Here is a 15891-nt window from a genome sequence, read left to right on the forward strand (position 1 = left end):
GAAGGGCCAGCATTTATACACATTAACTTTGATCAATGCAAAATGCTGCTTAATAAAAGCTCATAAGACACTCATCACTGATCTGGGGTCGGGACATAACATTATACAACAAACTAACATCTGATCTGGGGTCAGGACATAACATTATACAACAAACTAACATCTGATCTGGGGTCAGGACATAACATTATAAAACGAACTAACATCTGATCTGGGGTCAGGACATAACATTATAAAACGAACTAAGGGGTGATTACAGAGCTAACATCTGATCTGGGGTCAGACGATAGGTATGTCATAGGAAGAGTTGTCCGACCCCTCAACAAAACAACTTCTCTCTGTAGCTTGTAAACATGGGTGACTTAAAAAGAGCAGAGGGCAAAGGGCACACGGTTGAGTGATGTCATTACATTACTTACAGACAGACACACGGTTGAGTGATGTCATTACATTACTTACAGACACACGGTTGAGTGATGTTTAGCAGTGAGTCATTACATTACTTACAGACACACGGTTGAGTGATGTCAGCCATTAGCACTGAGTCATTACATTACTTACAGACACACGGTTGAGTGATGTCAGCCATTAGCACTGAGTCATTACATTACTTACAGACACACGGTTGAGTGATGTCAGCCATTAGCACTGAGTCATTACATTACTTACAGACACACGGTTGAGTGATGTCAGCCATTAGCACTGAGTCATTATTAGGCAGTGATCCCTACATAATCCTCATCATACAGATTAACTAACCACACACACCGTGTGGATGTGCTGGGTGTAGTGTTATACTGGGTTTCAGCTTGACACAGAGGACAGTGTGATGACAATGAGGGGTCGCACACAGGTCAGGAGGGTATTATAGACATGAACCAGAGACCTAACAGACTAACCAACCACACATTACATACAGACAACCGTGTGGTGTAGTGTTATACTGGGTTTCAGCTTGACACAGAGAGCACAGTGTGATGACATGGATGACAATGAGGGGTCACACACACGTCAGGAGGGTATTATAGACACATTACAGACAGACACCAAGCAGGGTAACAGTGATAACCACATCTCAAGCAGGGTAACAGTGATAACCACATCTCAAGCAGGGTAACAGTGTGTCCCAGAGTTCCTCCCCGTGGGATCATCCCTCCTTCTTGTTCCTCCCAGTGGGATCATCCCTCCTTCTTGTTCCTCCCAGTGGGATCATCCCTCCTTCTTGTTCCTACCAGTGGGATCATCCCTCCTTCTTGTTCCTACCAGTGGGATCATCCCTCCTTCTTGTTCCTACCAGTGGGATCATCCCTCCTTCTTGTTCCTACCAAACAACTTAAAGCTGGACTTCTTCTTCTTCTCTTTCTTTGTGTCTGAAAGAGAGAGAGGATGGGATGAGAGAGGATGGGATGAGAGAGGATGGGATGAGAGAGAGAGGATGGGATGAGAGAGAAGTGGTAGAGAGAGAGGTAGGTTCTCCATAGATACAGAGGGTTAGAGAGGTTCTCCATAGATACAGAGGGTTAGAGAGGTTCTCCATAGATACAGAGGGTTAGAGAGGTTCTCCATAGATACAGATGCTTAGAGAGGTTCTCCATAGATACAGAGGGTTAGAGAGGTTCTCCATAGATACAGAGGGTTAGAGAGGTTCTCCATAGATACAGAGGGTTAGAGAGGTTCTCCATAGATACAGAGGATTAGAGAGGTTCTCCATAGATACAGAGGGTTAGAGAGGTTCTCCATAGATACAGAGGGTTTAGAGAGGTTCTCCATAGATACAGAGGGTTAGAGAGGTTCTCCATAGATACAGAGGTTAGAGAGGTTCTCCATAGATACAGAGGGTTAGAGATGTTTCCATAGATACAGAGGGTTAGAGATGTTCTCCATAGATACAGAGGGTTAGAGAGGTTCTCCATAGATACAGAGGGTTAGAGAGGTTCTCCATAGATACAGAGGGTTAGAGAGGTTCTCCATAGATACAGAGGGTTAGAGAGGTTCTCCATAGATACAGAGGGTTAGAGAGGTTCTCCATAGATACAGAGGGTTAGAGAGGTTCTCCATAGATACAGAGGGTTAGAGAGGTTCTCCATAGATACAGAGGGTTAGAGAGGTTCTCCATAGATACAGAGGGTTAGAGAGGTTCTCCATAGATACAGAGGGTTAGAGAGGTTCTCCATAGATACAGAGGGTTTAGAGAGGTTTCTCCATAGATACAGAGGGTTAGAGAGGTTCTCCATAGATACAGAGTGTTAGAGAGGTTCTCCATAGATACAGAGTGTTAGAGAGGTTCTCCATAGATACAGAGGGTTAGAGAGGTTCTCCATAGATACAGAGGGTAGAGAGGTTCTCCAGATACAGAGGGTTAGAGGGTTCTCCATAGATACAGAGGGTTAGAGAGGTTCTCCATAGATACAGAGGGTTAGAGAGGTTCTCCATAGATACAGAGGGTTAGAGATGTTCTCCATAGATACAGAGGGTTAGAGAGGTTCTCCATAGATACAGATGCTTAGAGAGGTTCTCCATAGATACAGAGGGTTAGAGAGGTTCTCCATAGATACAGAGGGTTAGAGAGGTTCTCCATAGATACAGAGGGTTAGAGAGGTTCTCCATAGATACAGAGGGTTAGAGAGGTTCTCCATAGATACAGAGGGTTAGAGAGGTTCTCCATAGATACAGAGGGTTAGAGAGGTTCTCCATAGATACAGAGGGTTAGAGAGGTTCTCCATAGATACAGAGGGTTAGAGAGGTTCTCCATAGATACAGAGGGTTAGAGAGGTTCTCCATAGATACAGAGGGTTAGAGAGGTTCTCCATAGATACAGAGGGTTAGAGAGCATGATGAATGACAGATGGGACGGACTCCTGACTAACTGTCAGTTTAGGGTCAAATGAAGCTGCTACGTTAACCACAGACATTATTACACAATCGGACTCATCCGCTCAGTTAGAGACCAGGCCAAACAGGATTTATTTTCCACGTGAAAAGGGGGGGGGGTGGACATTTCTAGACACTTTTCCATTAGCAGCTATTAGATTAAATGAGATGCATCATTTCCCCATGAAAAACACACAGATTTGGACTATTTAAATCAATACAAAGTGAAAAACAGAGCGGTGGGCTCATCCATCGGATGACAGAAAGCGGTGGGCTCATCCATCGGATGACAGAAAGCGGTGGGCTCATCCATCGGATGACAGAAAGCGGTGGGCTCATCCATCGGATGACAGAAAGCGGTGGGCTCATCCATCGGATGACAGAAGGCGGTGGGCTCATCCATCGGATGACAGCTTGAAAGTGAAAGAACTTAAATGAATCAGATGTGTCAGAGGCAGCTGAAGGATGACACCTCATGTACTGTAGAATCCCAGAGAAACGTCGAGCTGTGTGTCGAATCACAGAGAAACGTCGAGCTGTGTGTCGAATCCCAGAGAAACGTCGAGCTGTGTGTCGAAGCACAGAGAAACGTCGAGCTGTGTGTCGAAGCACAGAGAAACGACGAGCTGTGTGTCGAAGCACAGAGAAACGACGAGCTGTGTCGAATCACAGAGAAACGACGAGCTGTGTCGAATCACAGAGAAACGACGAGCTGTGTGTCGAATCACAGAGAAACGACGAGCTGTGTCGAATCACAGAAACGACAAGCTGTGTCGAATCACAGAAACGACAAGCTGTGTCGAATCACAGAGAAACGACGAGCTGTGTGTCGAAGCACAGAGAAACGACAAGCTGTGTGTCGAATCACAGAGAAACGACAAGCTGTGTGTCGAATCACAGAAACGACAAGCTCTGAACCCTTGCTGGTTCTGATAAGGGTTAGAGAAGGGAAACTGATCCTAGATGTGTTGTGTAGGGACTGACCTTGGGTTTGATAAGGGTTATAGAAGATAAACTGATCCTAGATGTGTTGTGTAGGGACTGACCTTGGGTTACAGAAGATAAACTGATCCTAGATGTGTTGTGTAGGGCCTGACCTTGGGTTATAGAAGATAAACTGATCCTAGATGTGTTGTGTAGGGACTGACCTAGGGTCTTCATCATCTTATTGAGCTGCTCATCTTCCTCATCCTCCCTGAAGAGAGATAAGACAGAGAAGATTAACGACACAGCATGACTAACCTACACACACACACACATCCCAGAGATGTCATCCCAGAGAGCCATCCACATTAAGACAGCTCCCCCCTCTCTCTCTCCTACCTGAGTCTGTCACCCCCCCCTCTCTCTCCTACCTGAGTCTGTCAACCCCCCTCTCTCTCTCTCTCCTACCTGAGTCTGTCAGCCCCCCTCTCTCTCTCTCCTACCTGAGTCTGTCAGCCCCCCTCTCTATCTCTCCTACCTGAATCTGTCCCCCCCACTCTCTCTCCTACCTGAGTCTGTCACCCCCCTCTCTCTCTCTCCTACCTGAGTCTGTCACCCCCCCTCTCTCTCTCTCCTACCTGAATCTGTCCCCCCCACTCTCTCTCCTACCTGAGTCTGTCACCCCCCTCTCTCTCTCTCCTACCTGAGTCTGTCACCCCCCCTCTCTCTCCTGAGTCTGTCACCCCCCTCTCTCTCTCCTACCTGAGTCTGTCCCCCCCACTCTCTCTCCTACCTGAGTCTGTCACCCCCCCTCTCTCTCCTGAGTCTGTCACCCCCCTCTCTCTCTCCTACCTGAGTCTGTCACCCCCCCCCTCTCTCCTGAGTCTGTCACCCCCCCCTCTCTCTCCTACCTGAGTCTGTCACCCCCCCCTCTCTCTCTCCTACCTGAGTCTGTCACCCCCCCCTCTCTCTCTCCTACTTGAGTCTGTCACCCCCCCCTCTCTCTCCTGAGTCTGTCACCCCCCCTCTCTCTCTTCTACCTGAGTCTGTCCCTCCCCCTCTCTCTCCTGAGTCCGTCATCCCCCTCTCTCTCTCCTACCTGAGTCGGTCACCCCCCTCTCTCTCTTCTACCTGAGTCTGTCACCCCCCCTCTCTCTCCTGAGTCTGTCACCCCCCCTCTCTCTCCTACCTGAGTCTGTCATCCCCCTCTCTCTCTTCTACCTGAGTCTGTCACCCCCCCTCTCTCTCCTGAGTCTGTCACCCCCCCTCTCTCTCCTGAGTCTGTCACCCCCCCCTCTCTCTCCTGAGTCTGTCACCCCCCCTCTCTCTCCTACCTGAGTCTGTCATCCCCCTCTCTCTCTTCTACCTGAGTCTGTCACCCCCCCTCTCTCTCCTGAGTCTGTCACCCCCCCTCTCTCTCCTGAGTCTGTCACCCCCCCTCTCTCTCCTGAGTCTGTCACCCCCCCTCTCTCTCCTGAGTCTGTCACCCCCCCTCTCTCTCCTGAGTCTGTCACCCCCCCCTCTCTCTCCTGAGTCTGTCACCCCCCTCTCTCTCCTGAGTCTGTCACCCCCCCTCTCTCTCCTGAGTCTGTCACCCCCCCTCTCTCTCCTGAGTCTGTCACCCCCCCTCTCTCTCCTGAGTCTGTCACCCCCCCTCTCTCTCCTGAGTTTGTCACCCCCCCTCTCTCTCCTGAGTCTGTCACCCCCCCTCTCTCTCCTGAGTCTGTCACCCCCCCTCTCTCTCCTGAGTCTGTCACCCCCCCTCTCTCTCCTGAGTCTGTCACCCCCCCTCTCTCTCTTCTACCTGAGTCTGTCACCCCCCCTCTCTCTTCTGAGTCCGTCATCCCCCTCTCTCTCTCCTACCTGAGTCGGTCACCCCCCTCTATCTCTTCTACCTGAGTCTGTCACCCCCCCTCTCTCTCCTGAGTCTGTCATCCCCCCTCTCTCTCTTCTACCTGAGTCTGTCACCCCCCCTCTCTCTCCTGAGTCTGTCACCCCCCCTCTCTCTCCTGAGTCTGTCACCCCCCCCCTCCCCTCTCCTGAGTCTGTCACCCCCCCTCTCTCTCTTCTACCTGAGTCTGTCACCCCCCCCTCTCTCTCCTGAGTCCGTCATCCCCCTCTCTCTCTCCTACCTGAGTCGGTCACCCCCCTCTCTCTCTTCTACCTGAGTCTGGCACCCCCCCTCTCTCTCCTGAGTCTGTCACCCCCCCCTCTCTCTCCTACCTGAGTCTGTCACCCCCCCTCTCTCTCCTACCTGAGTCTGTCATCCCCCTCTCTCTCTCTCCTACCTGAGTCTGTCATCCCCCTCTCTCTCTCCTACCTGAGTCTGTCATCCCCCTCTCTCTCTCCTACCTGAGTCCGTCATCCCCCCTCTCTCTCTCCTACCTGAGTCTGTCATCCCCCCTCTCTCTCTCCTACCTGAGTCTGTCATTCCCCCCTCTCTCTCTCCTACCTGAGTCTGTCATTCCCCCCTCTCTCTCTCCTACATGAGTCTGTCATCCCCCTCTCTCTCTCTCCTACCTGAGTCTGTCACCCCCCTCTCTCTCTCCTACCTGAGTCTGTCACCCCCTCTCTCTCCTGAGTCTGTCACCCCCCCCCCCTCTCTCCTACCTGAGTATGTCACCCCCCCCCCCCCTCTCTCCTACCTGAGTCGGTCATCCCCCTCTCTCTCTCTCCTACCCGAGTCTGTCATCCCCCCCCCCCCTCTCTCTCTCCTACCTGAGTCGGTCATCGTCCAGTCCGTCTATGATGGCGTTCCTGTCATTGACGATCTCCACCAGCTTGACCATCAACTCCTCTTCTCTACGACGGTCCCACAACGTTTTCAGCCGCTCTGCCCACATTAACACACACATAAACACACACACACACACACACACACACACACACACACACACACACACACACACACACACACACACACACACACACACGATCAGTGTAAACACACACATAAACACACACATAAACACACGATCAGTGTTGACCCCAACACCCCCCCCCCCCCCTCTCTCCTCATCAGGTCTGACCCCAACACCCCCACCCCTCTCTCTCCTCACCAGGTTTGTCCATGAGTCTCCTCAGCTCCTGCTCTACACTGGGCTGCTGTTCCTCCAAGTCCTGTGTCTTCGCTCTGCACACACACACAGAGATGTTAGAGGACTAGGAAATATCTGCTGTGTGTATTTTTGTGGTTCTGCGTGTGTGTGTGTGTGCGGTGTATATGTCTGCGTGTGGTTCTGTGTGTGTATGTGAGACTCACATGTAGACCAGTTCAGACTCTCTCCTCATGGACACCTGCTTGTTTCTGATGAGGTTGAACCATTCCACCATCAGGTCATCCATCACCACGTCCTCTTCTCCCTCTGACACACACACACACACACACACACACACACACACACAGTGGAATAGATTACCAACACAGTGGAATTTAAAAGCAGACTTCAAGATATTAAAGACATATTGACAGAGTTCAAGGTCATGAAACACTTGAGAAATATTAAAGACACTATTTCCCCTACTCTCCCCCTCCATCCCTCCCTCCCTCTCTCCCTCCCTCTAGCCACCAGGGCTGTCTTTATTTCCTCCTACCGCCCGTCAATCCCACAGAGACAGGAAGCTATCAGAGACTTCATTAGAGCCAGAAGTGGTGGAAATTCACTTTTTGGGTCACATCCCCTCAGGCGACACCGACCCCAATCTACACCTCTTCCCTCCACTCTCAATCTCTCCCTCCCTCCTCACTCTCAATCTCCCCCTCTCCCTCCCTCCTCACTCTCAAACTACCCCTCTCCCTCCCTCCTCACTCTCAATCTCCCCCTCTCCCCTCACTCTCAATCTCCCCCTCTCCCCTCACTCTCAATCTCCCCCTCTCCCCTCACTCTCAATCTCCCCCTCTCCTCACTCTCAATCTCCCCCTCTCCTTCCCTCCTCACGCTCAATCTCCCCCTCTCCCTCCTCCTCACGCTCAATCTTCCCCTCTCCCTCAATCTCCCCCTCTCCTTCCCTCCTCACGCTCCCCCTCAATCTCCCCCACGCTCAAGCTCCCCCTCTCCCCCATGCTCAACCTCCCCCTCTCCCCCACGCTCAATGTCCCCCTCAATCTCCCCCTCTCCTTCCTCCTCACTCTCCCGTCTCCATCTCACCCTCTGCGCCAGCCTCACCCTCTGCGCCAGCCTCACCCTCTGCGCCAGCCTCACCCTCTGCGCCAGCCTCACCCTCTGCGCCAGCCTCACCCTCTGCGCCAGCCTCACCCTCTGCGCGAGCCTCACCCTCTGCCAGCCTCACCCTCTGCGCGAGCCTCACCCTCTGCGCGAGCCTCACCCTCTGCGCGAGCCTCACCCTCTTGCGCGAGCTCACCCTCTGCGCGAGCCTCACCCTCTGCGCGAGCCCTCACCCTCTGCGCGAGCCTCACCCTCTGCGCGAGCCTCACCTCTGCGCGAGCCTCACCCTCTGCGCGAGCTCACCCTCTGCGCGAGCCTCACCCTCTGCGCGCAGCCTCACCCTCTGCGCGAGCCTCACCTCTGCGCGAGCCTCACCCTCTGCGCGAGCCTCACCCTCTGCGCGAGCCTCACCTCTTGCGCGAGCCTCAACCCTCTGCGGAGCCTCACCCTCTGCGCGAGCCTCACCCTCTGCGCGAGCCCACTCTGCGGCGAGCTCCCCTCTGCGCGAGCTCACCTCTGCGCGAGCCCTCACCTCTGCGCGAGCCCTCACCCTCTGCGCGAGCCTCACCCTCTGCGCGAGCCTCACCCTCTGGCGCGAGCCTCACCCTCTGCGCGAGCCCTCACCCTCTGCGCGAGCCTCACCCTCTGCGCGAGCCTCACCCTCTGCGCGAGCCTCACCCTCTGCGCGAGCCTCACCCTCTGCGCGAGCCTCACCTCTGCGCGAGCCTCACCCTCTGCCGAGCCTCACCCTCTGCGCGAGCCTCACCCTCTGCGCGAGCCTCACCCTCTTGCGCTAGCCTCACCCTCTGCGCGAGCCTCAACCCTCTGCGCAGAGCCTCACCCTCTGCGCGAGCCTCACCCTCTGCGCGAGCCTCACCCTCTGCGCGAGCCTCACCCTCTGCGCGAGCCTCACCCTCTGCGCGAGCCTCACCCCTCTGCGCGAGCCTCACCTCTGCGCGAGCCTCACCTCTGCGCGAGCCTCACCCTCTGCGCGAGCCTCACCCTCTGCGCGAGCCTTACCCTCTTCACAGGAGCGTAGCTGGTTTCTCCAGGTCCACTCCTTTCCTCTCCAACTCATTAACACTGTCCTCTATCTCCTGAAGCTCTCTGAGGATCTCTTCCTTCGGGATGTAGTCCGGTTTACTCTGCACACACACACACACAGAGACACAGACGACACACACAGACACACACCACACACAGACACAGACATTAATATAAACACACAGGTACTAACATCCCGTCTCCATGTATTAAACCTACTGGTTTAGGTGTCTTGGTGTCTGTGTTGGAGCCGTGAGCTGTCGTTGAGCTCTTCCCTGTCAGGACGCCTGGTAGAGGAAGCAGAACACTGTGTTATGTGGAGCTGGGGAAGTGGGTTTATGTCTGTCTGTGTGTCTCTCTCTTACCCCATGTCCCAGGGCCGGTGTTCAGCGGGCTGGGTGAGGAGGCTTCTGGGGGGCTGGAGGGGGCCAGAGTAGACCCAGCAGGGACTGAAGCCTGGGCGTTTCCTGATCCACCGGCCCAGGGCCGAGACAGGGTTTCAGCCTTCTGAATGTCAGGGTGGAGGGGAGAGGAGTCTTTAGGTCCTACAGGCCTGGCGAGAGAGAGGAGGGGAGAGATGGGGGTGGATTAGCGAGAGGAAGAACAGAGGGGAGAGGAGAGAGAGAGAGAGAGAGAGAGAGAGAGGAGGGGGAGGAGGAGAGGGGAGGTCTGTCTCTTCCTTTCCTTCCTGAATGCAATCTAACCTAATTTTCTCACAATTCGTTTTTTCCTTCACCAGTCACTTTCGTACGTTCTCTCACCTTTCGCACGAGAGTCTGAGGATCAGTAGGACTGAGGAGGAGGAGGAAGAATGGTCATCCGGGGCTAGGGGGTGGGGCTCTGAGCATGGACTTCATGCTGCACTAGGGGACGGCTTTAGCCCCGACAAACCGCAGGTCTGACGAGGAGGGAGGGGAGGGTCTTCGATCTCCGGTGGAACATCAAAACAGAGCGGCTCGGAGCGGCATGTACAAACCGCCTGCAGAGCGAATGAACAGATGAGGGGTGGAAAGACGAACGGATGAGGGGTGGAAAGCTGGGATCTCACACCCAGGTGACCCTTCCGCAGCGGCTGGGACCTCACCACACCCAGGTGACCCTTCCGCAGCGGCTGGGACCTCACCACACCCAGGTGACCCTTCCGCAGCGGCTGGGACCTCACCACACCCAGGTGACCCTTCCGCAGCGGCTGGGACCTCACCACACCCAGGTGACCCTTCCGCAGCGGCTGGGACCTCACCACACCCAGGTGACCCTTCCGCAGCGGCTGGGACCTCACCACACCCAGGTGACCCTTCCGCAGCGGCTGGGACCTCACCACACCCAGGTGACCCTTCCGCAGCGGCTGGGACCTCACCACACCCAGGTGACCCTTCCGCAGCGGCTGGGACCTCACCACACCCAGGTGACCCTTCCGCAGCGGCTGGGACCTCACCACACCCAGGTGACCCTTCCGCAGCGGCTGGGACCCCACCACACCCAGGTGACCCTTCCGCAGCGGCTGGGACCCCACCACACCCAGGTGACCCTTCCGCAGCGGCTGGGACCTCACACCCAGGTGACCCTTCCGCAGCGGCTGGGAGCTCACACCCAGGTGACCCTTCCGCAGCGGCTGGGAGCTCACACCCAGGTGACCCTTCCGCAGCGGCTGGGACCTCACACCCAGGTGACCCTTCCGCAGCGGCTGGGACCTCACACCCAGGTGACCCTTCCGCAGCGGCTGGGACCTCACACCCAGGTGACCCTTCCTCAGCGGCTGGGACCTCACACCCAGGTGACCCTTCCTCAGCGGCTGGGACCTCACACCCAGGTGACCCTTCACACGTGGAAGTGGGATAGAACCAAGTTGGAATAGAACCAAAGTAGAACAGAATAGGAGTATGGTATAACAGTAGTGGAACATAAGAGTTCTGTAGAATAGAGTTCTACATAGTATTTTAGAGTTCTGTAGAGTAGAATGGAGTTCAGTGACAAGAGAAAATGAGCAGCAGGTGGAATAGAAACAGAACATAGTGGAACAGAGACAAGTGGAGCGAAACCAGAGTAGATGTGAATATAAAGTAGAATATGGAGTAGAGTAGAATGTAGAGTAGAATATAGAGTAAAGAGTAGAATATAGAGTAGAGTAGAATATGGAGTAGAATGTAGAGTAGAATATGGAGTAGAATGTAGAGTAGAATATGGAGTAGAATGCAGAGTAGAGTAGAATATGTAGTAGAGTAGAATATAGAGTAGAGAAGAATATGGAGTAGAATATCAAGTAGAATATGGAGTAGAATAGAATATAGAGTAGAGTAGAATGTAGAGTAGAGTAGAATAGAATATAGAGGAGAGTATAATGTAAAGTAGAATATAGAAGAGTAGAATATAGAGAAGAATATGGAGTAGAATGCAGAGTAGAATTTGGAGTAGAATGCAGAGTAGAATATGGAGTAGAATGCAGAGTAGAGTAGAATATGGAGTAGAATGCAGAGTAGAATGCAGAGTATAATATGGAATAGAATGAAGAATATGGAGTAGAATATGGAGTAGAGTAGTAGAATATAGAGTAGACTAGAATATAGAGTAGAATATAGAGTAGACTAGAATATAGAGTAGAAGAGAATATAGAGCAGAGCAGAATATGGAGTAGAGTAGAATATAGAGTAGTATATAGAGTAGAATGTAAAGTAGAGTAGAATATAGAGTAGAATATGGAGTAGAATATGGAAGTAGAATGCAGAGCAGAATATGGAGAGAATGCAGAATATGGAGTAGAGTAGAATATGGAGTAGAGTAGAATATGGAGTAGAATGTAGAATGTAGTAGAATGCAGAGTAGAGTAGAATATGTAGTAGAGTAGAATGTAGAGTAGAATATGGAGTAGAGTAGAATATAAAGTAGAATATAGAGAAGAGTAGAATATGGAGTAGAATATAGAGTCGAATATAGAGAAGAGTAGAATATGGAGTAGAGTAGAATATAGAGTAGATAAGAATATGGAGTAGAATATAGAGTAAAGAGTAGAGTAGAATGTAGTAGAATGCAGAGTAGAATGTAGAGTAGAATAGAATAGAGGAGAGTAGAATGTAAAGTAGAATATAGAAGAGAGTAGAATATAGAGTAGAATGCAGAGTAGAATTTGGAGTAGAATGCAGAGTAGAATTTGGAGTAGAATGCAGAGTAGAACGCAGAGTAGAATATGGAGTAGAATATGGAGTAGAATGCAGAGTAGAGTAGAATATGAAGTAGAATGCAGAGTAGAATGCAGAGCATAATATGGAGTAGAATGAAGAATATGGAGTAGTAGAATATATAGAGTAGAATATATAGGAGAGTAGAATATAGAGTAGAAGAGAATATAGAGCAGAGTAGAATATAGAGTAGAATGTAAAGTAGAGCAGAATATGGAGTAGAGTAGAATATAGAGTAGAATATGGAGTAGAGTAGAATATAGAGTAGAATGTAAAGTAGAGCAGAATATGGAGTAGAGTAGAATATAGAGTAGTATATAGAGTAGAATATGGAGTAGAGTAGAATATAGAGTAGAAGAGAATATAGAGTAGTATATAGAGTAGAATGTGTATGTAATATGGAAGTAGCATGCAGAGCAGAATACGGAGAGAATGCAGAATGCAGAATATGGAGTATAGAATATAGAGTCGAGTAGAATATAGAGTAGCGTAGAATATAGAGTAGAATGTAGAGTAAATAGTAGAATATATAGAAGAGTAGAATATAGAGTAGCGTAGAATATAGAGTAGAATGTAGAGTAAATAGTAGAATATATAGAAGAGTAGAATATAGAGTAGCGTAGAATATAGAGTAGAATGTAGAGTAAATAGTAGAATATATAGAAGAGTAGAATATAGAGTAGAAGAGAATATAGAGTAGGATAGAATATGGAGTAGAGTAGAATATAGAGTAGAAGAGAATATAGAGAAGTATATAGAGTAGAATGTAAAGTAGAGTAGAATATGGAGTAGAGTAGAATATAGAGTAGAATATAGAGTTGGATATGGAGTAGAATGCAGAGCAGAATATGGAGAGAATGCAGAATATGGAGTAGAATAAAGTACTAGAATATATAGTAGAGTAGAATATAGAGTAGCGTAGAATATAGAGTAGAATGTAGAGTAGAATATAGAGTAAATAGTAGAATATATAGAAGAGAGTAGAATATAGAGTTATAGAGAATAGAGTAGAAGAGAATATGGAGTAGAGTAGAATATGGAGTAAAGAGTAGAATATAGAGTAGAATGTAGAGTAAAGAGTAGAGTAGAATATGTAGTAGAATGCAGAGTAGAATGCAGGGTAGAGTAGAATATGTAGTAGAGTACAATGTAGAGTAGAATATGGAGTAGAGTTGAATATGGAGTAGAGAATAATATAAAGTAGAATAGAATATAGAGTAGAATATGGAGTAGAATAGAATTGAGTAGAGTAGAATAGAATATAGATGAGAGTAGAATATGGAGAAGAATATATAGAAGAGTAGAATATAGAGTAGAATATGGAGTAGAATATAGAGTAGAATGCAGAGTAGAGTAGAATATAGAGTAGTAGAATATAGAGTAGAGTAGAATATAATATATAGAAGAGTAGAATATAGAGTAGAATGCAGAGTAGAATATGGAGTAGAATATAGAGTAGAATATAAAGTAGAATAGAATATAGAGGAGAGTAGAACGCAGAGTAGAATGCAGAGTAGAGTAGAATATGGAGTAGAATGCAGAGTAGAGCTGAATATGGAGTAGAGAAGAATATAGAGTAGAGAAGAATATAGAGTAGAGAAGAATATAGAGTAGAATATAGAGTAGAGTAGAATAGAATATACAGGAGAGTAGAATTTAGAGTAGAGTAGAATAGAATATACAGGAGAGTAGAATGTAAAGTAGAATATATAGAAAAGTAGAATATAGAGTAGAATATGGAGTAGAATGCGGAGTAGAATGCAGAGTAGAATGCAGAGTAGAGTAGAAAATGGAGTAGAATGCAGAGTAGAATGCAGAGCATAATATGGGTGTAGAATGAAGAATATGGAGTAGAATATAGAGTAGAATATAGAGTAGACTAGAATATAGAGTAGAATATAGAGTAGAAGAAAATATAGAGCAGAGTAGAATATAGAGTAGAATGTAGAGTAGAATATGGAGTAGAATGCAGAGTAGGATATGGAGTAGAATATGGAGAAGAATGCAGAATATGGAGTAGAATATGGAGTAGAGTAGAATATAGAGTAGGATATGGAGTAGAATATGGAGAAGAATGCAGAATATGGAGTAGAATATGGAGTAGAATGTAGAGTAGGATATGGAGTAGAATATGGAGACGAATGCAGAATATGGAGTAGAATATGGAGTAGAGTAGAATATAGAGTAGTAGAATATAGAGAAGAGAGTAGAATATAGAGTAGAATGTAGAGTAGAATATATAGAAGAGAGTAGAATATATAGAAGAGAGTATAATATGGAGTAGAGTATAATATGGAGTAGAATATTACTCCAGTAGAATATGGAGTAGAGTTTGGAGTAGAATATGGAGTAGAATATGGAGTAGAGTAGAATAGAATATAGTAGAATATAGAGTAGAGTAGAATATGGAGTAGGGTAGAATATGGAGTAGAATATAAAGTAGAGTAGAATATAGAGTAGAATATGGAGTAGAATATGGAGTAGAATATAGAGTAGAGAGTCGAATATAGAGTAGAATAGAATATAGAGGAGAGTAGAATGTAAAGTAGAATATTTAGAAGAGAGTAGAATATGAGAGTAGAATATGGAGTAGAATGCAGAGTAGAGTAGAATATGGAGTAGAATGCAGAGTAGAGTAGAATGCAGAGCAGAATATGGAGAAGAATGCAGAATATGGAGTAGAATATGGAGTAGAGTAGAATATAGAATAGTAGAATATAGAGTAGAGTAGAATATAGAGAAGAGAGTAGAATATAGAGTAGAATGTAGAGTAGAATATAGAGTAAAGAGTAGAATATATAGGAGTATAATATAGAGTAGAGAATAATATGGAGTAGAGTTTGGAGTAGAATATGGAGTAGAGTAGAATATGGAGTAGAATGTAAAGTAGAGTAGAATATGGAGTAGAATATAGAGTAGACTATAGAGTAGAGAGTCGAATATAGAGTAGAATAGAATATAGAGGAGAGTAGAATGTAAAATAGAATATTTAGAAGAGAGTAGAATGCAGAGTAGAATGCAGAGTAGAGTAGAATATGGAGTAGAATGCAGAGTAGAGTAGAATATGGAGTAGAATATGGAGTAGAATGTAGAGTAGAATGTAGAGTAGAATATGGAGTAGAATATGGAGTAGAATGCAGAGCAGAATATGGTGTAGAATGCGGAATATAGAGTAGAATATGGAGTAGAGTAGAATATAGAGTAGAGTAGAATATAGAGTAGTAGAATATAGAGTAGTAGAATATAGAGTAGTAGAATATAGAGTAGAGTAGAATAGAATATAGAGTAGAATATAGAGTATAATAGAATATAGAGGAGAGTAGAATGTAGAGTAAAATATATAGGACAGTAGAAAATAGAGTAGAATATAGAGTAGAGTATATTATAGAGTAGAATATAGAGTAGAGTAGAATGTAGAATATAGAGTAGAATGTAGAGTAGAATGCAGAGTAGAATGCAGAGCAGAATATAGAGTAGAATATAGAGTAGTAGAATATAGAGTAGAGTAGAATAGAATAGAATATAGAGTAGAATAGAATAGAGTAGAATGTAGAGTAGAATATAGAGTAGAGTAGAATATAGAGTAGAATGTAGAGTATAGAGTAGAATGTAGAGTAGAATATAGAGTAGAGTAGAATATAGAGTAGAATATAGAGTAGAGTAGAATATAGAGTCGACTATAGAGTAGAATGTAGAGTAGACTATAGAGTCGA

The 15891-nt window shown here is 47.6% G+C and overlaps 1 protein-coding gene across 1 annotated transcript in view; it reads right to left on the reverse strand.

Annotated features, from left to right (window-relative positions):
* LOC116359929 (MICAL-like protein 2) overlaps positions 1 to 15891 on the reverse strand; it is a 45671-nt gene that overhangs the window by 1543 nt on the left and 28237 nt on the right. Inside the window, 10 exon segments of the mRNA XM_031813993.1 lie at positions 1 to 1294; positions 1326 to 1370; positions 4020 to 4066; positions 6514 to 6628; positions 6855 to 6928; positions 7058 to 7160; positions 8982 to 9003; positions 9005 to 9106; positions 9225 to 9292; positions 9371 to 9558. The exon segment at positions 1 to 1294 is cut by the window's left edge and continues 1543 nt beyond it. Coding sequence (XP_031669853.1) covers positions 1272 to 1294; positions 1326 to 1370; positions 4020 to 4066; positions 6514 to 6628; positions 6855 to 6928; positions 7058 to 7160; positions 8982 to 9003; positions 9005 to 9106; positions 9225 to 9292; positions 9371 to 9558 — 787 coding nt within the window. The 3' untranslated portion in view covers positions 1 to 1271.

This window comes from Oncorhynchus kisutch, unplaced genomic scaffold (genome assembly GCF_002021735.2).
Source record: "Oncorhynchus kisutch isolate 150728-3 unplaced genomic scaffold, Okis_V2 Okis06b-Okis10b_hom, whole genome shotgun sequence".
Taxonomy (NCBI): domain Eukaryota; kingdom Metazoa; phylum Chordata; class Actinopteri; order Salmoniformes; family Salmonidae; genus Oncorhynchus; species Oncorhynchus kisutch.